Source organism: Cervus elaphus, chromosome 18 (genome assembly GCF_910594005.1).
Source record: "Cervus elaphus chromosome 18, mCerEla1.1, whole genome shotgun sequence".
Classification (NCBI taxonomy): domain Eukaryota; kingdom Metazoa; phylum Chordata; class Mammalia; order Artiodactyla; family Cervidae; genus Cervus; species Cervus elaphus.
Genome location: NC_057832.1, coordinates 98,933,356 through 98,956,788, shown reverse-complemented (window position 1 = coordinate 98,956,788; position 23,433 = coordinate 98,933,356). Strand labels below are relative to the sequence as shown.

Below are 23,433 nucleotides of genomic sequence, written 5' to 3'. Positions count from 1 at the left end.
ATGGGATAATGAAAACCCAGAAGGAGCAAGAAATTGCAGGATTGGTGGGGTCGAAGGATTATCAGACTCAGGGAAAGATAGGAGATGGTATAAGAAGGATTATCAGACTCAGGGAAAGATAGGAGATGGTATATAGTTGAAGAATAAAAATGATGGGGTGGGGTGCAGTTATTAATGGCAAACTCTAGGGTAAATTGGGGTCAGTGGCTGAGGAGGGTGAAGGACAAGGAGAGCGACTAGGGTATGGGAAGGATCATCTATGTGGATACTGAAATCACCAAGAATTAGGACATAACTCATCCTTGGCAAGAGCAATGATGATTGAGGAACTTACTTTTTAGCCCTCCAACCATTTCAGTCTGAAAACCACTTCAGTGAAGAAAAATACCCTCCCCTAGGATAGCCTAAATTAAGGCAAGATGTCCAGAAAAGCTTTCCAACTGGAAGGTTGGGTACCTTTTCTGAAATACTCATTATCTGGCTTTTATTGAATGTGCAATATTGTGCATTTTAAATAGAGACCAGTCCATGGTCTCTCTAGCAGACCCACCTTAGTGACTGTCTTCATCTATAATTTGTGAACCCTTGATTTTACCTATACTTTGAGCCTGGAACCTCTGATTTAACCTGTAGCTTGAGCCTGTGTCTCCTCTCTTTGAATATCTAATAAGTACTAACAAGATACTCTATTTCAAGGGGGTATGGTATGCAAAAGAAATTGAGCCAGTGTTTGTAGGGCTGAGACAATAGAAAGCCTTATTTCTGAAACTCAGAAAGAGAAACTCCCCCTACCACACACACCTTGTCTTACAACCTCCCGCAGGAAACTTGTGTAGCCTCAGACCCAAACCACCATTTGGAACAGCAGGGCCAGGCTAGCAGGTCCAAGTCGGGAAATCACTAAGGAAGAAGGTCTAAGGCTTGAATCAAAACAGAAGGACTAAGGAGAAAAATTGGCAAAAAGGAACATTTAAGGAGAGGCCTTTGGCTAGAATTCATTTCTGTCCCCGTATCCTTGTCCAGAGGAGTCTGAGCAGAGAGGAAAACACATGTCTCTTTTGGTATATGGCCTTATTTTGACGTTTTAAATTAGATAAATAGAAGCTTGGCGAGGCATCTCTCGTGTGCTTCTCTTGTCCTCTTTTCTGTTTCCTTCTGTTACCACTTTTCTGCATCTCCCCTCTTCCCTGATTTCTGCCCTCCACCTTCCTCTTCAGCCCCGTTTTGTTCTCTTCCACTTCTTTTCTGGTTCTGGTTCTTTTTCCTTCCTTCTCTCTCTCTCTCTCGATCCTGGTCCTTCTGCGAGCATATGTTCTTGTGCTGGAAGGGAGGTGAGGTGTGGTGATGTGTGGTGGTGAGGATACAAAGTTACGGACCAGAATAATGCTGGAATAATGCTTCTTGTCTAGGAGCCATGCTCCCAAGCGATTCTCCAGGGAAAGGCTATGCTGTCAGCGTGAGATGATTCTAGTTTTTCCTTAGGTGCAGCTTTTCTCCTCCCCTCCATAAGGACAGTATCCCACAGAAAGCTGAATGCTGCAGAGTGGTGTTGGCAAGGGTTGTATGATTCTCTCTACTGTGAAAGGGTGGCTCAAATAGAATTTCCTGTGAGTATAGGAGAGAAAAACTTTGAATAAGATATAGCTTGCCTTATGAGCTCTTCTATAGGTACCTAGATACTTCTGTTAGTTTTTTAAATTGTCAACTATTGATAATAGGTAACTTATAAGAGTTAGTGGCTTATTGATTATATTTTACTCTAGAAAACATAAACCACTGTACCTTCTTTAAGGATCTCTCTCTGGTCAAACAGAGGCACACAGGAAATACTTAATGAATGTTAAATGAATACATGGATGGACAGATGAGCCTTGGTGCATGGAAAGATAAGGGCTGGGCCTCAGAGAAATTTGATCCCCACACCTCATCCCTCCCGGGCTTCCCTGGTGCCTCAGATGGTAAAGAATCTGCCTGCCATGAAGGAGACTCGGGTTCGATCCCTGGCTCAAGAAGATCCCCTGGAGAAGGGATCAGCTACCCACTCCAGTATTCTTGCCTGGAGAATCCCATGGACAGAGGAGCCCAGTGGCGTCATAAAGAGTCAGAGGTGACAGAGCGACTTTCACTTTGACTCCTCATGGACTTCCTCCTCCCCACTCTACACAGCAGAAGGTTGGGACTCCCGTGGAGTCCAGAGAAGGAAAAGGAGCTCCTCCCTCTGCAGAGGCAGCCCGTCGTGCTTCCCGCACAGCACGAAGGAGGCAGCTCTAGTGACATCCGTGTCCTGCCAGTATCTGTCTCTTTTGAGCCACTTGCAGGAATGCCCAGGGGCCTCTGGTAGCTCTGGAGGTGCCACCCAGGGTTTCACTCAGCCCAGTTGGAGGTAGAGAAGAACAGGGCAAGAACAAAGAGGGTTGAGGTAGCTGTGGCTAGTCCCCCACTCCCAAACCACAGCCTCCTGGAATAATTCCCAAGACCCTAGAACCTGAACCCAGGCCTGTCCCAGGAAGGCAGTGGATGAATGCCGTCACCATACCTATGAGTGGGGCCAGCTGGGGCCGAGTGGAGGCTGCCAGAGTGCTGAGGAGTGAGAGGGACTGCGGTCCAGAGGGGTTCTCTCTTTCCCACTCCCCATAGGTGAACGAATCCCTCCAACTGAGGTCACGGGTGCAAGGGATGGAGTCTTCATTCAGAGAGGATTTTTTTCCTAGGTCAGAAAGGAATGCGGTTGTTTGTACTTTAATTCACAGAGCACACTCACAGGTTCCAGCCAACATTTGTAAGGTGCTTATTATTGGCCAGGCGCTGTTCCAAACAATTACATGCATTAATGCTCTTTTAACCCTCACAACAACCTCCGAGAGGTCAGTGCTGCCATAGTCCCCATTTGATGTGTGAGGATTTTGGGGCCCAGCAAGGTGAAGTCACTTACCCATGAGGAGGCAAGGCCAGAATCCCAAGCCAGATAGCCAGGCAACAAAGCCTGTGTTTTTGCCATTACATCGTGTCAACAGGCAGCACCCATGAGACGAGGCAGCCAACATGGCCTGGAGAGGTTAACCGAGTGAATGTCCCCAGGAGGTTCGGCTAGCTGGACAGGCAGTGCCCTTGAACCCAGATGGCCTGAAGCCAGAGCCTCCTTAAGAGTGGCTCACAGCCCAGCAGCTTTGGCATCACCCAGAGCATGTGAGAAATGCAGTCTCAGGTCTGCCTGGATGCTCTGAATCAGAATCTGCATGTTAACAAGATCCCTAGGGGGGCATTTGCACATTAAAGTTTGGGAAGGACCATATAGATCACATCACCCACAAATGGGGAAGTGACATGTTCAGCAACACAGGTAGACTTGGGGACGCTGGCTTTTCCAACTGTAGCTCCCTCTCTCTCTCCCTCTCATCATTAAAGTTTTAAGAGGCTGGGGTGTGAGCATCCTTCCAAACTGAAAGTGTACGCTACTTGGCCCAAAGAGAAAAGAGGGGTTTCTTCAGGTGCAAGGAAAGAACAGGGTCCTAAGGACATCCCAGGATCATTAATTGCAATCAGCCTAGGGACATCTCGGGAGCAACAGTTCCCATGACACAGATGTCCTGTGACTCTGAAATTCTAGCTGTTTTCTCAAGTCCTAAAATAAGTTTGAAATATTCTCTAGCTCTGCCTTCTTCAACACTAATCTCATGGGATATGTTTTGAGTGTATGTACATGTGTGTGTATTTGAATGTATGTGTAAAAACATTAATGACTCACCACTGTTATTAGCAGTCACATAATATGAGAAAGCAGTCCTAGACTTGCGGAAAATGTGGGCAAGCAGTCACCTCTGCTTACCATAGAGAACAGGGGCTGAGAACTGGCAGCCTCCAGGCTCACTTTGGTCTGCAGGTACCTTTTGTTTGCCCACCAAGTTTTGGCCTATACGGTACTTTGTTGGGCTTCCCTGGTGGCTCAGATGGTAAAGGATTGGCCTGTGATGCGGAAGACTCGAGTTCAGTCTCTGGGTTGGGAAGATCCCCTGGAAAAGGGAATGGTAGGAACCCACTGCAGTAGTCTTGCCTGGAGAATTCCAAGAACCAAGGAGCCTGGAGGGCTACAGTCCATGGGTTCACAAAGAATCAGACACGACTGAACAACTATCACTTTCACACTTTAGATTTTTATGAAGTGGGGGGTGGGGGTGTATGTGATACAAAAATTTAGATTTTTGTTTTTTCTTGAAAAATCAGATTATCTGGCAATGCCAGGCCTGTGTTGCAGCAAGGCAACCATTAATGAAACTTTGAAACATTCACTTTTTCATTGCCACAGTCCCCATCACTCGCTACTGTCTCTTCAGTGCTAAACTGTGTCAGCCCAGCTGTTGTTTTAGGAATAACAGGGATGGGAGAAAAATTAGCCATTTCTTATATATATGACACATGGACTCTTTACTCCTTTATAACACCTGCAGATGTTTGAGTTTGAGTCCCTGGTTTGGATAAAAGTTGGCACAGCTCCTCTAGGATCTACATACTCCTCCAAATTTCTAAATATAACATGATATTCTGGCTGCCTTATGAGCTGATTTGGAGGAATGATTTCTTGGGGAGGTGGTACATGAATATTTATTGAGCTCCTATTGCATTCTCAGACCTGTGCTTCCCACTGTAGGAATTCAGAGGCACACAAAAAAAGTTTAGTATTGGTTGAAGAAATAAGACTTAAACCTATGAAACAATTAGGGAACTTATGTTATAAAAGAGAGGTTATGAGCAAGGCAAGATGTGCCTGGACAGGAAGGTGTTGTGAGTGTCGTTGTTTAGTCTCTAAGTTGTGTCTGACTCTTTGCGACCCCGTGGACTGTAGCCCTTCAGGCTCTTCTGTCCATGGAATTCTCCAGGCAAGGATACTGGAGTGGGTTGCCATTTCTTTCTCTAGGGGACCTTCCTGACCCAGGGATTGAACCCGTGTCTCCTGCATTGCAGATTCCTAATGCTGAGTCACCGGGGAATCCCCAGTTGTGAGTGTATCTGTATGATTAGGCAGGATTTAGAATGGCGTCAGGAAGAAGGGAGCAGAGAAGGATGAATAAGTCATGGTGAAGGATAGCGGAGGTTTGACCAAAGCAGAAGATTTGAGCTGGAGAAAAGGAGGCAAAGAGCTCCCTATTAAGGAGGAGAGAGTAATCAGGTGAGATGGGTAAGATGGAAAGTTCATGCAGGGTCAGCCATGCCAAAATGAGTGGATTTGAGGTAAACTGGAACCTGAGAATACATAGGGAACTGGCTGCTGTTTCCAGAATGTGTCATGCTGTCTCACACAGACTCTGTGTCTCTTTCTAGGATCCCTGCCTCATCTGCCTCGGCCAGCCCACTTGTACTCATCCTCTGTGACTCAGCACAGACCCCAGGTCTTCCGGGACAGCTTCCCGGAAGGAGTGAGGGAGCTCTGCCTTTGTGCCCTCAAGACAGGAGCACCCCAGTCTTGAGCTTTGAATGTTGCCTGGAAGGAGAGGTTATGTGATTTGGGAACTTACCCATTTGACTCCAAAAACTATAAATGCCTGAATGGGGTACTGTGTTTTTCTTCACTGTGACTCCAAAGCCTTCAACAGTGTTTGACACTTACCAAGTGCTCAATATGTGTTTTTGAATGAATGAATGAACTAACAGGAGACTGCTGCAGTGGCCCAGGCAAGAGATGATAAAGTGGATTAGAGTAGGTTCTTTGGGCTTGGAAATGAACTCAAGAATGTAAAGAATATTTCAAAGAAAGAAACTGGGGTGATGTGGTGCCAAATAGACAATGGTGACCACAGATGCCAGAAGAACTAGAACCAAGGTACAGGAGGATAATGGTGATCCTGACAGCTCAGGGAAGTTGGGGTGGGGGACTGGAGGGAATTTTATTCCTATGTCTGCAGAGCAGAAAAATTCTCCAAGATGCAGGTACCCTGTGCCCTCCCTTACCTGAGCTGTCCTTTTTGTTCTCCGTCTTTTTGCTGCTCCTGGAACTCCAGTCATTTCAGGATCAAGGAAATGAAGGTCAGAAGGAAAAGAATAGAGCATGAGACTCTTGTTTTAAATCTTGTTTCTCGTTATATTTTTCCTGATGCAACAAAAGCTTTAGAGGCAGATATAAATATGAAAAAGGACAGCTGTGGCTATATTGGGTGGATGTGACCCATATTAAAGCACCAGAAGGAAAACTAAAGAAGGGGGAGGTAGGATGGGGTAGGGGTTTGGGGAGCAGAACCCTTGATGCTGATTTTGCTAAGGTGGAGTGGGCGTGACTCCATCTGTTTGGCATCTCAGCCATTTATTTTATTTGCTGTAAGTTGCATATTGTTGTTGATGTGCTAAAACTGCAGCCAGACCAGAACCTGCCTAAATGAGGACAAAAATCATCACTCCAGGGCTTCATGCTGGGAAATGAAAGAGAAGAAACTAAACGTCTGTACAAAGTAATTGTTTGAGATAGGGAAGCAAAAATTAAATGTTCCCTGTTTCTCGCATCCCTCTGATCCGTCTTGCATATGACAGCCTGGACTCGGTTGCCATGGCTCCCGGGCTGGTCCCTCCACACCTAGCCTCCCTCTCTTCAAATCTCTGTCACAGCAGCAGCCAGCTTGACCTTTTAAAAATGTAAATGGGATCACATCACTTCCCTGTTTAAAATGCTGCTAAGGTTCCCATTACAGTTAAAGCTTAAATCCATTCGCATGGCTTCCCAGGCCCTGCCTGGCTTGGGCCCTGCCCACTTCTACGTATGTCCTCCTACCAACATCCCCAGTTCCCCACTGATATTCCGTCCCTTTCTCTACACTGACTCAGTAAGCTTCTTACTCAGGGCGAAGCCTCAGTCTTATACCCATTTGTTCCCTTAGCCTGCACAGCTTTCCCCATCCTTTATCTGACTTCTGTGAGTTTTTCCTTCAGGTCTTCAACTTCTCTGACCTTTCAGAGATGTTAAAATCTCTCTGTGCCAGAGATTACCAGTAGGCCCCCAGCATCCCTTCTTCCCTTCTGCTGAGGCAGAGCGTCTAATTTTGTGTTGGGCCCATGGCTATGCCGAGTGGAGGCTTCATTTCCCAGCCTCCTTTGCAACCGGATGTGGCTATCGTTATTCAGTCTCTAAGTCGTGTCCCACTCTTTGCAACTCCGTAGACTGCAGCACACCAGGCTCCTCTGCTTTCCACTATCTCCTGGACTTTGTTCAGATTCATGTTCATTGAGTCGGTCATGCTATCTAACCATCTCATCCCCTGCCACCCCTTCTCCTCCTGCCTTCAATCTTTCCCAGCATCAGGGTCTTTTCCAATGAGTCGATTCATCACATCAGGTGACCAAAGTATTGGAGCTTCAGCTTCAGCAGCAGTTCTTCTAATGAATATTGAGGGTTGATTTCCTTTAGAATTGACTGGTTTGATCTTGCAGTCCAAAGGACTCTCAAGAGTCTTCTCCAGTACCACAATTTGAAAATATCAATTCTTTGGTGCTTAGCTTTCTTTCTGGTCCAACTCTCACATCCATACATGACTACTGGAAAAACCATAGCTTTGACTAAATATAGGTGTGGCTAATGAGGTATAAACAGAGGCTGTCCTAAGAGTAATAAAATCTGTGAGTTAACATTTTGAGACAATCTAAAAATTGCTTCAGAATATCTTGTTCTGGGAATTCCCTGATGGTTCAATGGTTAGAACTCTGCACTTCCACTGCCTGGAGTCGGGAGTTCCACCCTTGGTCAGTGAGCTAAGAGCTCAAAAGCTGAGTGGCTTGGTCAAAAAAAAAAAAAAAATGCTGTATTAAGTCCAGAGCTCTCCTGTTCAGAATGTGATATCTTACACCCTGGAACTTCTTCATTACAGATCTCTGTGTGATATACCGAGTGCCAACCCCAGTATAAAAAATTCTTCAACAGTGGGCAACTAATAAGTCTTTTTCTTGTGTTATCACTTTTCTACTTTCAGCCCAAGTTAGAATACAAGTTAATATTTATTGAGAGTTAACTTATCTGCCTCTAAATTTGCTGAGGACCAGCCAAGCACTTGATGCATATGGTTCATTTTATACTGACACTATCTGGATGAGGTTGGCATTATCATAATTTCTGCTTTACAGATCTGAAAACTGAGGCCCAGAAGAGTTAAGCAGTGTGCCCAAGGGCTCATAGTCAGAGCGGTGACTTGGGTCCAAAGCTATGTGAGTACTTACCCACTATGAGACTTTGCATCCTCTGAGCTCTCCTGATTTTCAGCTTATTACTGGCACTCATTCACACAGAAAAACTTTTTTTTTTTTTTAAATTCTGTCTCTGAGTTGCTGGTCCCTGTTATGACAAAATCTCCTTCTCTGGTGTTTTTCTCTTCTGGTGACATTTACTAATTTATTTCTGTTCTCCCTTTTCTTTGACACCACATGTCAAGTTCACTAGGACCCCGGTTCCCACTTGATCTTCGCTCTCTGCCCATGGTACCCTGATGTCTAAGTGCTCCCTACTTTTGTCTCTCTAATACCAGCCAGTCCTAAGAGTCAACCCTAAGTCATCTGTACCTACAATGACATTTCCTCAGACATGGAGAAGACAGGCCTACATGAGGGAGCTTTCCAGAAAACACTTAAAAAGTGACCACAGAAGCTCCATAAAGTCCAAGCAGAGGCCAAGTATGTAGGTAAAGGAACTCAGTGATAGAGGATGTTTTAAACAATGTCTTGATTATTTCTCAGTAGGAAATCTAGGAACTAGATTAGAAATTAGGTTTTACTTTTCCACTGTGTTACTAATTTATTCTTAATATTGAAGAAGTTACTTTTCATTTTTTATGAATATCCTCCTCTGAAGTCAAGCCCACAGTGCTTGTGGAGAAGGACAATCAGGCAAAGAGACCAGGAAAAGGTTTCCCCGAGTCAAGAATACAGACTGGATTGGATATGGAAGGGCAGTATTTCATATACTTCCTTGTGCCCCTTAACCAGATTACTTGGTTTCTGGGTCTCTGGGACAGACCACCTGGGGACATCAAGCTGGCTGGATTTGAGTCCTGTACCTGAACAGGTTGTGCTGATGCAAGTCCGCAAAGATCTGACAGAGGGCCTCACTCTCCCCTTTGGCCATCAGCTGCATGAGGCTCTCGCTGGGCTGGGAAGCTTGGGGTTTCTTCTGTACTAACTAGATGGAGGAAAGAAAAACAAGGCCAGGTTGTTAAGGTCTTAGCATCTCTGCATTTTCCTAATATCATGGTCTAGACCCTGAAGTGTTAGAACCTAAAGTGTTCCATCAGACAGCCATGCCAGCAGCTGAGAGAGGCAATTCTGAGGCTGCATCTGTTTGTTTTGATCTCTGTTGTTATAAATTTCCTTTGATGTCCTAAGAATAATATTGGTTTTTTTTAAGAATAATATTGTTATTGAAAACTTTAAACATAATTTAGTGTACCTAAGCTATTCTTAACATACCTTACTATGTTATTGAACAGTCTGTTAACATAAACTTTAATAAAACTTACCATACTTGGTTTTATATTTACATAGAGGGGGTTAAATGTCTATTGTAGAAATTTAATGTTTTTAAAATTCATTTCTCTAAGAAATATCCTGTGCTGAGATGCTTTTTATGCTACAGTAAAATTGCCTTTTTTGCTTGTTGCCTGTGATACCCCTCAGATGTTCTAGTTGTGCGGGTGTGTGTGTGTGTGTGTGTGTGTGTACATGCTCAGTCATGTTAGACTCTTTGAGACCCCATGAACTGTAGCCCACCAGGCTCCTCCGTCCATAGAATTTTCCCGGCAAGAATACTGGAGCGAGTTGCCATTTCCTCCTCCAGGGAATCTTCCTGACCCAGGGATCAAACCCATATCTCTTGCAGCTCCCACATTGGCAGGCAGATTCTTTACCACTGCACCACCTGGGATGCCCCTAGTTGTGCATGCTGCTCATGTTCATTTAATATTAATATTTACTGAATATCAACTATTTGCCAGGCACTGGGGAATTTCAGTGAAAAAAACAGATAAAAATCTCAGCCATTGTGGAGCTTATGTTGTAGCTCACTTCAGGCTTCAGAGTTAGACTCTAAGGCCTGAGGCAAAAAGGCCCAGGTGGCTTCCCTGATTTCTATCAAATATTTAAAGAAGTAGTAACATCAATTCTTCAAAAACTCAGAAACAGAGGAGGAGGGAACACTTTTTAAATTACTCAATAAGGCAAGTGTTACTCTGATACCAAAGCCAGCCTCTCACAAGAACACTACAGACCAATATCTCTAATGAATGTAGGTGCAAAACTCTTTTAACAAAATGCTAGCAAACCAAATCAAACTATATAGAAAGGATCATATACATCGTAAGGTAACAGAATTTATTGCAGGAACACAAGGCTGGTTTAACATCTAAAAATCAATTAAAGTAATATAATATATGGGCTTCCCTGTTGGCTCAGTGGTAAAGAATCCGCCTGCCAGTGCAGAAGACCTGGGTTCCATCCCTGGGTGGGGAAGATTCCTTGGAGAAGAAAATGGCAACCCATTCCAGTATTCTTGCCTGGGAAATCCTATGGATGTGGACAAAGGAGTCTGGCAGGCTACAGTCCATGGGGTTGCAAAGAGTTGGACACAACTTAGCAACTAAACAACAGTATACTATATTAATAGAATAAAGAACAATATGATCATCTTAGTAGACAGAGAAAAAGCATTTGGCAAAATCTAATACCATTCATGATAAAAACTCTTAATAAACAAGGAATAGAAAGGAATTTCCTCTATCTTATAAAGGGCATCTACAAAAATCCCAGAGTTAGTATCATACTTAATGAAAGACTGGATATTTTCACCCTAATACCTGGAATGAGGCAAGGTTGTCTGCTTTTGTTACTTTTAAACATTGTACTGAAGGTTCTAACTAATTCAATGAGCAATAAACAAATAAATGGATCCAAATGAGAAATGAAATTAAGCTATATTTATTTGCAGATAACAAGAATGTATGCATATATGTAGAAAATCCTAAGGAATCCATGAAAACTACTACAGCTAATAAACAATACACAAAAATTGACTGTATTTCTATATACTTTCAATAAGTGATACAAAATTAAGACAACACAGTTCCATTCACAGTAATATCAACAATCAATTACTTAGGAATATATTGAACAAAAGAAGTGCAGAACTTATAAACTGAAAGCTGCAAACATTGTTAAGGGAAATTAAATTAGATTGATATAAATGGAAAGACTTTGCATATGTACTGAAAGACTCAATATTGTCAAGATGGCAGTTTTCCCCAAATTGATGTATAAATTCGACATGTCCTTATCAAAATTCCAGCAGGTTTGTTTGTTTGTTTGTTTGTTTTACAGAAATTGGCAAGTTGATACTAAAATTTACATGGAAATGCAAAGGATCTGGAATTGGCTATTCCAAAACAATTTGAAAAAGAGCAAAATTGGAAGGTTTACAGCACCCAATTTCAAAAATTAAAATTCAGAAGTTTCAAAAAATTTACTATAAAGCTTCATTTATCAAGACATTGTGGTATTGGCACAAGAATAGGCAAACAGGTCAATGGAACAGAACTGAGAAGCCAGAAATAAATCCTTATGTTTATGGTCCAATGCCAAGACAATTCAATGTGGGAAGGATAGTCTTTTAACAAATGGTACTAGAACAGTTATAACATCCACATGCCAAAAAAAAAAATTACTTAAAAATGTACCCTTACCTCACATCATACAAAAATATTAACTCAAAAGGGATCAAAGACCTACATGTAAGAGCTAAGTCTAGGGACTTCCCTGGTGGTCCAGTGGTTAAGACTCCATGTTTCAAACGGCAGGGGCTCAGATTCAATCCTTGGCTGGGGAACTAAGATCCCACATGCCACGTGATGTAGCCAAAAAAAAAAAAAAATTTTTTTTAAATGAAGTCTATACAACTTCTTGAGGAAAATATAGGATAATACCTTTGTGACTTTGGGTTGAACAAAATTTTTAGATACACCACCAAAAGTCAGATCTATTAAAGAAGAAATTGATAAACTGTTCTTCATCAAAATGAAGCAGTTTTGCTCCTTAGAAAACATCATTAAGAAAATGAAAAGACAACTCACAGACTGGGAAAGAATATTTACAAGTCATATTCTGATAAAGGACTTGTATCCAGAATATGCAAAGAGCTCTTACAACTCAATGAGAAAAAAAAAATTTTAAAATAAGCAAAAGATTTGAATAGAAATTTCACCAAGAAGATATGTAAATGGTTAACAAGTCTATGAAAAGTTCCTTGACAGGAAATCCTAATTAAAAACACAACATATCCCCTAGAATGGCTTTAATTAAGATAATACCATTGTTGGTGAAGATGTGGAGAAAGTGAAATCCTCTCACATTCCTGGTGGGAATGTAAATGGTACAGTCATTTTGGAAAAAGGTTTGCCTGTTTAAACATAAACTTAACATATGACTCAGCAATTCCAAATTATTGGAATCCACCCACAACAAATGAAAACATACCCTAACATGCTGCTGCTACTAAGTCACTTCAGTCGTGTCTGACTCTGTGCAGCCCCATGGACAGCAGCCCACCAAGCTCCCCCGTCCCTGGGATTCTCCAGGCAAGAACACTGGAGTGGGTTGCCATTTCCTTCTCCAGTGCATGAAAGTGAAAAGTGAAAGCGAAGTCACTCAGTCATGTCTGACTCTTAGCGACCCCATGGACTGTAGCCTACCAGGCTCCTCCATCCATGGGATTTTCCAGGCAAGAATACTGGAGTGGGGTGCCATTGCCTTCTCCAACCCTAACATACATCTATACAAAAACTTGTACACAAATGTTCACAGCAGCATTATTAATAATAGGCCCAAACTGGAAATAATCCAAAGGTTTCCCAGGTGCAGCAGTAAAGAATCCTCCTGCTGATACAGGAGATGCAGATTCAATCCCTGGGTCAGGAAGATCCCCTAGAGGAGAAAAGAGCAACCCACTCCAGTATTCTCGCCTGGAAAATTCCATGGACAGAGGAGCCTGGTGGGATGCAGTCCATGGAGTCTCAAAAAGTTGGACAGGACTGAGCATGCATGCACAAAAATGATCCAAATGTCCACCAACTGGTGACTAGACAAAATGTGGTATATCCATGCAGTGGAATACTATTCAGCAATAAAAGGAAGAAATTAATGATAATCTGTGACTCTAACATAGAGTTGGCCTCATGCTATGATATGAACTTGAAAAACCTTATGCTAAGTGAAAGAAGCCAGACACTATATATTATAGGATTCCATGTATATGAAATGTTTCAGAAATATGAGTAGAGTTTGAAGACAGATCAGTGGTTGCCTAGGGCAGAAAGTAGGAACACAATGACTGCAAATGGGCATGAGGGAATTTTTTAGGGTGATAGATATTATGGTGATGGTTGCAGAACTCTATACATTTACTGAAATTGCTGAACTGTACACTTGGGTGAATTTTAATCAATAAAGTGATTAGAAAAGGCCTAAGGCAGGGATCGTCTTCCCAGGGTGCGCCCATATCAGCTTACCAAAGCTCTACAGCTCAGCTCTGGCCTTGGCTGGAGGAGGCCATAGTGTCCACTTACCTGTGAGTCTCCTGAGGGACTGCAGCTACTCTTGGGTACCAGGCAGTGAGTGACAAGAATCCTGGGGTCTTTGGTGGTGATGGACAGGCCCTTCTGCAGAATTTGAATGAGCCGGATCCAGAAGTGGAAGACAGTCTCAGGATGGTCAGGGTGGAGTTTTAGATAGTATATCTTCTCTGTGACTGTCCTCAACCGCAAAACACGTTGAAGGCGGTCAGAGACCTGAAGCTCCACAAACTTCAATGGGAGAATCCTGAAGGCTCAAGGGAAGACACACATTGACAACCCCACATTGACAACACACATGGTCCAACCCTGTCTTCATTAAAATGAAGACTGTCTCCTTTAGGACCAAGGCTTTGTGGGTGGGTAGGAGAGTGAATCAGAGAAGGCAATGGCAGCCCACTCCAGTACTCTTGCCTGGAAAATCCCGTGGACAGAGGAGCCTGGTAGGCTGCAGTCCATGGGGTCACTAAGAGTCGGACATGACTGAATGACTTCACTTTCACTTTTCACTTTCATGCATAGGAGAAGGAAATGGCAACCCACTCCAGTGTTCTTGCCTGGAGAATCCCAGGGATGGCGGAGCCTGGTGGGCTGCCGTCTATGGGGTCGCACAGAGTCAGACACGACTGAAGCGACTTAGCAGCAGCAGCAGCAGCAGCAGGAGAGTGAATGATTAGCACAGTGGTTCTCAAACTTTAGGGAGATCAGATTCACCTGGGGAGCTTGGTTAAAATGCAGACACCTGAAGATACCCCCAAAGATTCAGATTCAGTAGGTCTGGGGTGGGGCCCTGGAATCTGCATGTTAACCTCCACCTATCCTGCCACGATTTTCATGCTGGTGTTCCCTGAATCCTGCTTGAGAGGGGCAGCCTGGGAGTAAGATAGCTGGGATCATAGGGATTTTTAATTTTCTTCTTGATAGAACAACGGGAGCTGGGCCCCACTGTCCAGCTTGTCCCATTCATTGACCTTAAGGCCTCAATTACTCTTCCCAAAAGAACTAAAGTTCAGGGAGCTTGCTTTGGATCTGGGATTAGTCAGCTGAACTGAGATGCACTTGCTGTAGGGGCTGCTTGGAACTTAACGGAGAGGTTTATTATTGAAGCAACATGGAGCAATGAAAGTTTAACTTGGGCTTCTGGGAATATCTAGAGATTCTTGAGATACCCTGCAAATTACCTGAAGAGGCTCAAGCATCTAAAAGGGCCATTGCACACTGCTGTATTCAAAATGGATAACCAGCAAGTGTATAGCACATAGAACTATACTCAGTGTTATGTGCCAGCCTCGATGGGAGGAGGATATAGGGGGAGAATGGATACAAGTATATGTATGGCTGAGTCACTTTGCTCTTCACCTGAAACTACCACAACATTGTTAATCAGCTATACCCCCATACAAAATAAAAAGTTGGAAATCTGAAAAAATAAATAAATAAAAGGGCCATTGCATCCTGGACAAGCATAATATTACAGATCCAAGTAAGACTTCATTCAATTCACTTTGCCAGTAGGAATACTGAAATGCATCAAGTAACTTGGGACTCAAAAATTGTTTTGAGTCTAGTCAGTTGCATAAGGTTTAGAACCTGCATCTCCCAACCAATGCTTCATCTCCTAGACCCCTTGGCTTCCTTGTCCCTTGCCCCAAAATAGAGAGACTTCCTAGGAATTCAGTGCAGTGAATGCAACAAGAAGGGAAGTGGGGATGTAGACTGGCCCTCCTTCCTGTCCATGTTACGCGCCTCCCCCTTTGCCCCACTTCAGGATGCTCACCTCTTCAGGTTGATCTTGGGGGCTGTGGATGGTTTGTTCCATGTCTGGTTCTGCCCGTGATGCCATTTGACACTGGCCATGAGGAGGATGTTGGGAAGAGGCAGGCAGGGCACAGAGGAGGTCACCCCCAGGGCCATGGTGTTGGCGGCTTTGTAGATGTCTCTCCAGTTCCTGCCCTTTCTGACCTGCAAAGCAGTCCCCCAGGCACAGTCTGAGCGTTTGGCAGGAGGAGCAGCATGTTTCACATGAGAGCTTCTCAAATTCGGCACTGTTCACCTTTGGGGCTGGATGATTCTTTGTTTGGGGGGAGCGGGCTCACCTGTGTGCTGTAAGGTGTTTAGCAGCATCCATGGCCTCTGCCCAATAGATGCGGATAGCAGTGACCACCCCAACCCCACCGCCAAATTGTGACAGTCCAAAATGCTTCATTCAGACATGGCCAATGGCTTCAGACTTGGCTCCACCACTGGTGGGGGCAAAGTCATCACTTGTTTGGAACCACAGTTAAACCTATGTTGGTTAAACAACTGTAACAGTATTTACTTTGCCTATTGTGGGTTGACCAAAAAGTTCATTTGGGTTTTTTAGGCTGATGTGGAAAAACTGAATGAACTTTTTGACCAACCCAATATTAGCAATTGCCCACAAGAGTTCCATGACATGTGTCACACTTCCATGAATCCTCCCCAGACTATTTCCTGGCTTTTATTTTAAAAACCTGTCCTTTGGCAGTTTCTTGAGGGGCCCTATTATCTCCTGCATCTTTTTTTTTTCACTGTCAGGCCCCTGTAACCCCCAAGTGCTGCTTACTGTGGGTCCCATCTGGCCTAAGGAGAGCCCAGGCAAGGAAACAAAATGCACCAAGTGCTTCTGTACTGGGGCCTTTGCTTCCCATGTTTCATGGAACAGCCAGGTCAGTCCCACCTCCTTTACAACAGAGAAAACTGGTGTGCAGGTCACCTGCACCATGACATCTTCTGACGAGAAAAAAGTAACCAGACTGAGCCTAGATCACTCTGGGTGCCCGACTTCTATTCTTTTATCCATCAGCATTTCTGTTCCAAACCCCTAAATAGCATCTCATTTGACTGCCTCTTTGTTCATCTGCTTTGAACTGACAGGCTGGAGGCTAAAGTAAACTAAGGGATTCAGAGATCAAACCCTCCATTCAGAGCAGAGAACCCTTGACCTCTCTCCCCAGAGTGACTGCAGGAGAAAGCCTATCTGGGGCTCTGCAACGTCAGGGTCAGGTGTGGGTAGCCTTGCCTTCGATTCCTCTCTTTGCCTCAGTTGTCACTCCACTCCAGTTCCGGGGACAGACTCTCCGTCACATTGTGGGAAGAGATTTAGAGGAATCAAGGAGTGCCATTCGGAGCGGCCCAAGAGTACCTGGACAAAGTTGCTTTCAAACACCACTGATTCAGGAAACAGGTTGAATTCTGGAGAATGAACCATCTGGCAGAGCAGTCCCTCCTCCACACCCAGGCCCACTCCAGGATTTGGTTCCCCATCCACAGGAAAGAGGCCCCTGAATTCTTCCCAGGCATTCAGGGAAGGGAAGGTTGGATAGGATCTTGTGACTTTTGCTGTCTTCTTCAATTTGTTCCAAGTCTTTCTATGTGGAACTGATGACATTTCCGCACATACTCAGGGGCCTGCTGCGCGTTTGTCCTGGGTCCTCTTTCTTCCCTCCTGGCCTTGGGCAGCCAGCCAAGGCCTGGGGCCGCCAATCAGCTCACAATGATGAATGGATGACATCATGAAAAACCAGGGCAGGCCTGTGGGAAAGGGAAATGTAGAGGAGCCTCCCTTTTCCTCCAGAGTGCTTTCACAGCTTGCTGAGTGCCCTGACAGGCCCCAGCCCCCTCGGGGCCTGAGGACACAGCTCCCCTAGAACTTGCTGACCCAGGCACAAAGCAGAGAAGGAAGGCTGTTAGGAAGCTCCTTCCGCTGTTAAGAGGAAAGTCCCCTCCCTGCCTTTCAAGCCTCCCTTACTCCAAATATGACCTACCCAAAGAATTTTAAGGGTGGTGGTTGATTTAAAACAGCTTTCCTGAGCTCTGTACCGTGTGGGCCCCATGTGCCCTGGTCTATCTGCAGTAGCCTCTGCTGGTTCTGGGAGAAGCTGCAGGACTGTAGGTGCCTGCTCTATACTTTGCTACCACTGGCTGGCTACTTCTGCAGGGCTAATTTCCCTAAGTAAGTCAAACTGAAGAGCAGTAGGAATAAGTGGTTTCTTACCCAGAGGCTGGCTGGGTGGAGGTGCCAGCTGAGAGGAACAGAATCTCAATGAGCTGCTCTGCTAGATCAGCACGGCCTGCTTCTTCTCAGAGAGTGAGTCTGCCTCATCCCTGAGCCAGAGGAAAAAAGAGCCCAGATCTTGGGGCAGCTAGATGAGAGGCAAAGAACCCAGCAGACTGACCACCACTCCTACTGACCACTACCACTATTTCAGGGAGAAATCCTATTCTAGTTTGAACAAAATTCCAGACTCTGTTAAGCACCAAGGTGAATTCCCCCATCAAGGTCAAATGCAATCAATTTAGAAAAGCAATATGACAACCAAAATATGCAAAGTACTAGCAGGGAGGTTTATTTCTGTATTTCATTATCAAGTCAGGGAGAAGGCTGAAAGGTCACGAGGCTTTCCTTTGCTGATTCCATCACCCCCCTCTCTGGTTGTTTCTATTATGCTCTGGCTCTATAGATAGCTCTCCCGTGGGCACAACTTCTACCCTCACGTTCCTTGTTTTCCTTTGTTTACCATCTGGGGAAATGTCTTCTATGGTAACATTCTCTAAGGATGGAGTCAGAGACCACATCCTGTGGTTTCCATTTCCCTGGAAACAACACACAGTAAAAAGTGATGATAATTAATACACTGATGCTTTTCACAGCTAAAGCTTCCATGCTGCAGATGTATGGTTTGGATATATTTGACCATTGGGTCTCTAGTAATAGAGTGTCTGGTTTTTAGTTGGCACAGGTTTGTGGAATAAAGATTGTGTTTCCTGGCCTCTCTCTCAGCTAGCAAGGCTATAGGGCAAAAATGATGCAAGTTCAAGAGTTGGATGAAATTTCTGTGAGGAATCATCATGGAAAGGGGGCATGCTCTTTTTCACTCCTTATTTTTCCCTTCAGACTAGAATATAGACTTGATGGCTGGAGCTTGAGCAACCCTACTGGGCCATGAATTGGCATGCTAAGGATGGTAGCATAGCAAGATAAAAGGGCTCCAGTTCCTTGAGGATCATAAAATTATACTAGTCCTGGATTCTTACCTTGAAGTTCTTCTAAGTATGAAAGAAATAAAGGTTTCTTTGATTTTAAGTCAGGCTTAAAACTAGCTGATAGAACTATATAAAATGCCTATATACTCCTCTGGACTAATTTTACAGGAAGTTATGATACTATTTACCAATAATTCTAAGTAATGGAGAAAATAGGCTTAACTTTACAATAAAATTGGACCTTAAGAATGACAAACAAGTAACTTTTGGAAAAAGTTGTTTAATATATATTCTAGTAACATTCACTGGTTTTATTTTTATGTGTATACACTGTTGTTGATGTTGTGACAATTATTGACTTTTGCACATTTACTGATGAGCACTTTGGTGAGAGTTTCCTTGAGTATGTTGATTGTCCTTTGGTTTGAGGTTAAAGTCACCTTGTAAGGGTTAGGTATCATTTCAAAAGCTTTCTCAAGAATGACTAGGATATCTGGTTGTCAGTTGAGGCTAGGCCCAGGTTTTGTGGAGTTTAAAGCTTATACAGTTTTGGAGACTCTTAAAAATAAAAAGACTGGAGAGAGGGGTGAGTCAAGAGTTATTGTTTAATGGGTACAGAGTTTGAGTTTGGAAAGATGACCAAGCCTTGGAGATGAGTGGTGATGATATTTGTACAACAATGTGAATGTATGTACTACCACTGAACTGTAAACCTAAAAATGGTTAAAAGAGTGAACTTTTCCTTATGTGTCTTTTATCACAATTTAAAAATGCTAGAGAAATCAAAAATGAAATTTTAAAATCCCACAGAAGTATAGTACAAAATTGCTAGAGGGATGTCCTCCTAGACCTTGGAAGGGCGCATGAGAAGGGATCTTGAAGCTTAAGCTTTATTATTTTCATGGTAAATATTTTAAATATAAAAGTAAAGCGTTAGTTGCTTAGTTGTGTTAGACTCTTTGTGACCTCACGGACTATAGCCTGTCAGGCTCCTCTATCCATGGAATTCTCCAGGTAAGAATATTGGAGTGAGTAGCCATTCCCTTCTCCAATTTTAAATATGTGTCACTATTTAAAAAAAAAACTGTATTACATAAAAAGTATATGTACTTGTAGAATATTAGAAAATACAGACAAGCTTAAAAACAAATAGCATATTCCTACCACCCAGAGAATATCACTCACTGTAACAGCTACCTATGTGTGTACTAAAATGAGATCATACTGTAAAAATGGTTTTATAACATTTTTACATCTGTTTTGTTTAGGTAACACTTTCTACCTTTGTGTTTTAGTTATTTTATCTCATCTCATTTAATTTCCAGACCATTTTAAATTTTTTTCCAGTTATTCTTAGCTGGTTTATCCATATCAGTATCCAGTCAAGGACCATAATACCTATTAAGCTTAATCTCATCCAGTCCCTTTTTTAGAACACCTACTGGTGGAAGCAATTGAGTCAGTTGTCCTACAGAATGTCCCCCTTCTGTATTTCTCCGGTTTTCCCTTGTGTTAGCTTGCTTCTCTAGCAAGCTAGAGAAGTATATTCATATTTCCTATGAAATAGAAGTTATATCTCAAGGGCAGATGGATTAAAGTACTAGTCACTATTTCTTTTTTTTTTTTTAATTAAAAAAAAATTTTTTTTTTTAGTCACTATTTCTCAGTAAAGAGCTACCATGGGATCTACGTGAGATACTATTCTCCTCTCCCAAAGAATGTCAGTAGAAAAATACATATAAAGAATACACATCAGAAGAAAAATATCAGAAAATAGAATAAATTCTTTGAAAAGTATCACTCTAACTGAATACAATATGAGACCCTATGGAACAAAATTTCAGAGATACCAAAATTAGATGAAAAGAAGACTTGGAAAGGTAAGGAAAGAAATAGAAGAAAAACGCACTAAATATCTGAAAGTCACATTAGAAACCACAAGAAGTAGAGTTGCTGTAACAGAAAAGTGAGTCAGTGCCATGGATAACAGGTGTAAGAATATCACACAGACACAAAAAAGAAGTACAAAGAGATGAAATGATTAGAAAGAAAGTGATAACTGTGAGATGTTTATATTGATCCAACATACAGCTAGAGTCCTGATGAAGAGGGAGCAAATGAAATTGAAAAGGTAGTCACAAGCATAAAAGAAAAGCCATTTCTGAAACAAAAAGACTCAGCTTGGCAAATGAACAGAATTTCCTATAGTCCACCAAATTGAGTAAAGAAACCATTGAAATCAGAATAGCTCTTGTGAAGTTCCTAAATCTTAGGGATAACAAAAGCTTCCTACTATAAACATCCCAGCAGAAGCAGCAGACCGTCTACCAAGAAGAATAAAATGAGACTGACCTTGGACTTCTTTTCAGCAGTTTTAGATGGCATAGGACAATGGAACAATGTAGAAAGAATGTTGAGGAAGAAAGGATGTGACTCAACAATTCCATAAATGGCTAGAAATTAATTCAAGTGTAAAGGTAGCAAAAATAATCTTAAAACTTCTAAGCACACTAGAATAAGGGAAACCATAAGCTGATTCTTTGAAAAAAAAAATTAGATGAACTACTAGCTAACAGTTTAAATTTTTAAAAAGAAGACAGAAATCATAAAACTTGAACTAAGAAAACACAAATAAGTATAAGTAAGAAGGACAGGCTCCTGGGTAATGGTAGTAACATGAAGCTTAGAGCATAAAACAGGTAGTCAGAAGACCCCAAAACACAGTGACTTAAACTAAGTAGAATTTTGATTCTCTCTTACATAGTAGTCCAAAGGGATGTAGCCTACAGCCGGTAGAGTATCTCTGCCATTCTCAACAGGTGACTTCCATCTCTGAATTCCAAGGTGACTGCTTCAGCTCCTGCCATCATGTTTGCATCCTGGCCATTGAGAAGGGGAAGAGAAAAGGGGAGTGTACACTCATTCCTTTTAAGGGCAAGACCTGGAAATGACATAATCACTTTTGCTCACATCCCATTGGTTGGAATTCAGTCACATGACCACACCCAGCTACAAGGGAAGCTGAGAAATGTAGATTTTCTTAGCTGAGTGGATGTGAGTCCATGTAGAACTGGAAAGTTCTATTACTTATTATTTAAAGATGAAGGATATTGATGGATTATCAGCAACCTGTGCAAAGAAGCCATGTCACAGAATTACTCCCTCTGACACCCACAGTAAATACATAATATTTTTTAATAGCAAAATTTTAACTATTGACAATCTAACCAGGAAAGAGGTTAAATGGTAGTCAAAGGATAGGGAAAACATAAAATCTGGGTATGGCCTGATAATAAAGAAAGCAAGTGAATGTAATTGTGTGTTCTCACAGATTATCTGCCACCCCCAACAGGAGAGAGACAACCAGAGAGATGAGCAATAAGCTTAGGGGACACAGCAATAAGGAAAATCTTCAAGAGTAGAAGCCCTTATGGATCACAGCACTGTCTCTGCAGAGGCAGAAAAGCTCAGCTAGGCTCACCATTTTTCAGATCTCCAGGCTGAACTGACAAAGATTGTTCCATGAGAACAGGGTGCATCTCCAGCTAGAGAAAAGAATATTTAAAAGGCCATCAGGAGAGAGAGCATAGTCCAGGATCTCACCTGGACAGACAGTCCAGAAGAGACTGGAGATGTAAAGTGTGTTGAAGTGAGGGCAGAACCAGCAAGATGGAGCTGGGGGACTGGGAAGGGGTAGGAGGGAGCCTAGGAGGGAGTAATGGCCCCCTGGGATTGTACCAGGGAGCAAGGGACGCTGTCAGGAGCTTGCTTTCTGATGGGTAAAGAGAAGGTGTGGGACCAGCAGAGCAAAGGAGCCTCTGGGAGCAGCCCCAGGGTGAGGAGAGAGCAGGAGAAAGTGGAGATAGCAAAGTAAGCTAAAAGTTGTTATTTGTTCAAGTATCATCAAGTCAACCAGAAAATATCTGGAAGGTCAATATTCCAATATGATGGCCTCAGCTGTGTCAGACTCAAGTTCCCTTTTCATGGTAAATATTTTATAATACCTCTCTTGCTGTTCTGAAATAAAATTCAGGGATTATATCCTTATAGAAATATATACATATGTAGTTTTAAGAAGTCGATGTGCTGCAATTTTATGTGGCAGCCTGAAGGGAGAGGAGTTTGGGGGAGAATGGATATACATATATATGGCTGAGTTTCTTTGCTTTTCACCTGAAACTATCACAACATTGTTAATTGGCTATATTCCAACTCAAAATAAAAAGCTTAAAAAAAAGAAAAAGAAAAAAAATCAATGTGTTAGCCTGTCATATAAAAGGAAAAAAATATAATAAAAATATATATTCCAATATGTAAATTCTCACATACAACTTGCAAAAGTCACAGTGAAATCTAACCAGAAACTTTTACTCAGAAAATAATGAAATCTAATCGAGACTTAGAATGCAGCTGTAACAACAAAAAAAATACCATTGAAGATGTATTGAACTGGGTACTGAAAAGCAGTAGAACTCCACTATAGACAGACAAGTGAGGTCCCAAAGAGTCAATTGGGTGGTGGGGCATTAGTCTGAAGTTAATAAAATGCCTGGGGCTAGGCTACCCAGCCAAGGGGCCGGGAGATGCAGATCTGATCCCCTGGGGTCCCGGCTGCGGTGTGGTGCCACCTGGTGACAGCCTGCTTACCTAGGCAAGAATCCAGGGCTTGGGCTCGGGTTGGGCCCCTGGTTTAGCAACTAGGCTGAGCTAAGCCTGCAACTGAAGGTCTCAGTGAAGATGACTAACAGAAACAGGCGCAACAGGGACTGACACTCATGAGAAGAGGCCCAGAGGCCATTGACCCCACTGCCCTCTGGAGTTTGAGACTCACGAGCTGCCCAAAGCT

The 23,433-nt window shown here is 42.9% G+C and overlaps 1 protein-coding gene across 2 annotated transcripts; it reads right to left on the bottom strand.

Moving 5' to 3' along the window:
* Window positions 1-1,056: 1,056 nt before the first annotated feature.
* On the bottom strand, window positions 1,057-21,474 carry FAM71F1 (family with sequence similarity 71 member F1). 2 transcript variants are annotated; one of them, XM_043872964.1, is made up of 8 exons: window positions 21,348-21,474; window positions 16,747-17,135; window positions 15,358-15,542; window positions 13,575-13,827; window positions 9,024-9,145; window positions 5,944-5,987; window positions 2,537-2,707; window positions 1,057-1,605 (listed from the first exon to the last, which is right to left on the bottom strand). In XM_043872964.1, exons 2-8 carry the CDS (start codon window positions 16,990-16,992, stop codon window positions 1,592-1,594), a joined length of 1,035 nt encoding a protein of 344 aa, XP_043728899.1. In that variant the 5' UTR covers window positions 16,993-17,135; window positions 21,348-21,474; the 3' UTR covers window positions 1,057-1,591. The 2 variants fall into 2 exon arrangements, with proteins under 2 accessions (XP_043728899.1, XP_043728900.1); XM_043872965.1 differs by having other exon boundaries at window positions 5,944-5,981.
* Between the last annotated feature and the right edge of the window lie 1,959 nt (window positions 21,475-23,433).

Excerpts from the sequence above, each read along its gene's own strand:
- FAM71F1 (XM_043872964.1), bottom strand. The coding sequence starts at position 16,992 with ATGTCATCAGTTCCACATAGAAAGACTTGGAACAAATTGAAGAAGACA. Across the intron at positions 15,543-16,746 it reads TTGAAAGCAACTTTGTCCAG|GTCAGAAAGGGCAGGAACTG; the intron begins GTACTCTTGGGC and ends ACTGCTTTGCAG. Across the intron at positions 2,708-5,943 it reads GAACAAAAAGGACAGCTCAG|GAAAAAAATCCTCTCTGAAT; the intron begins GTAAGGGAGGGC and ends TTTCTGACCTAG.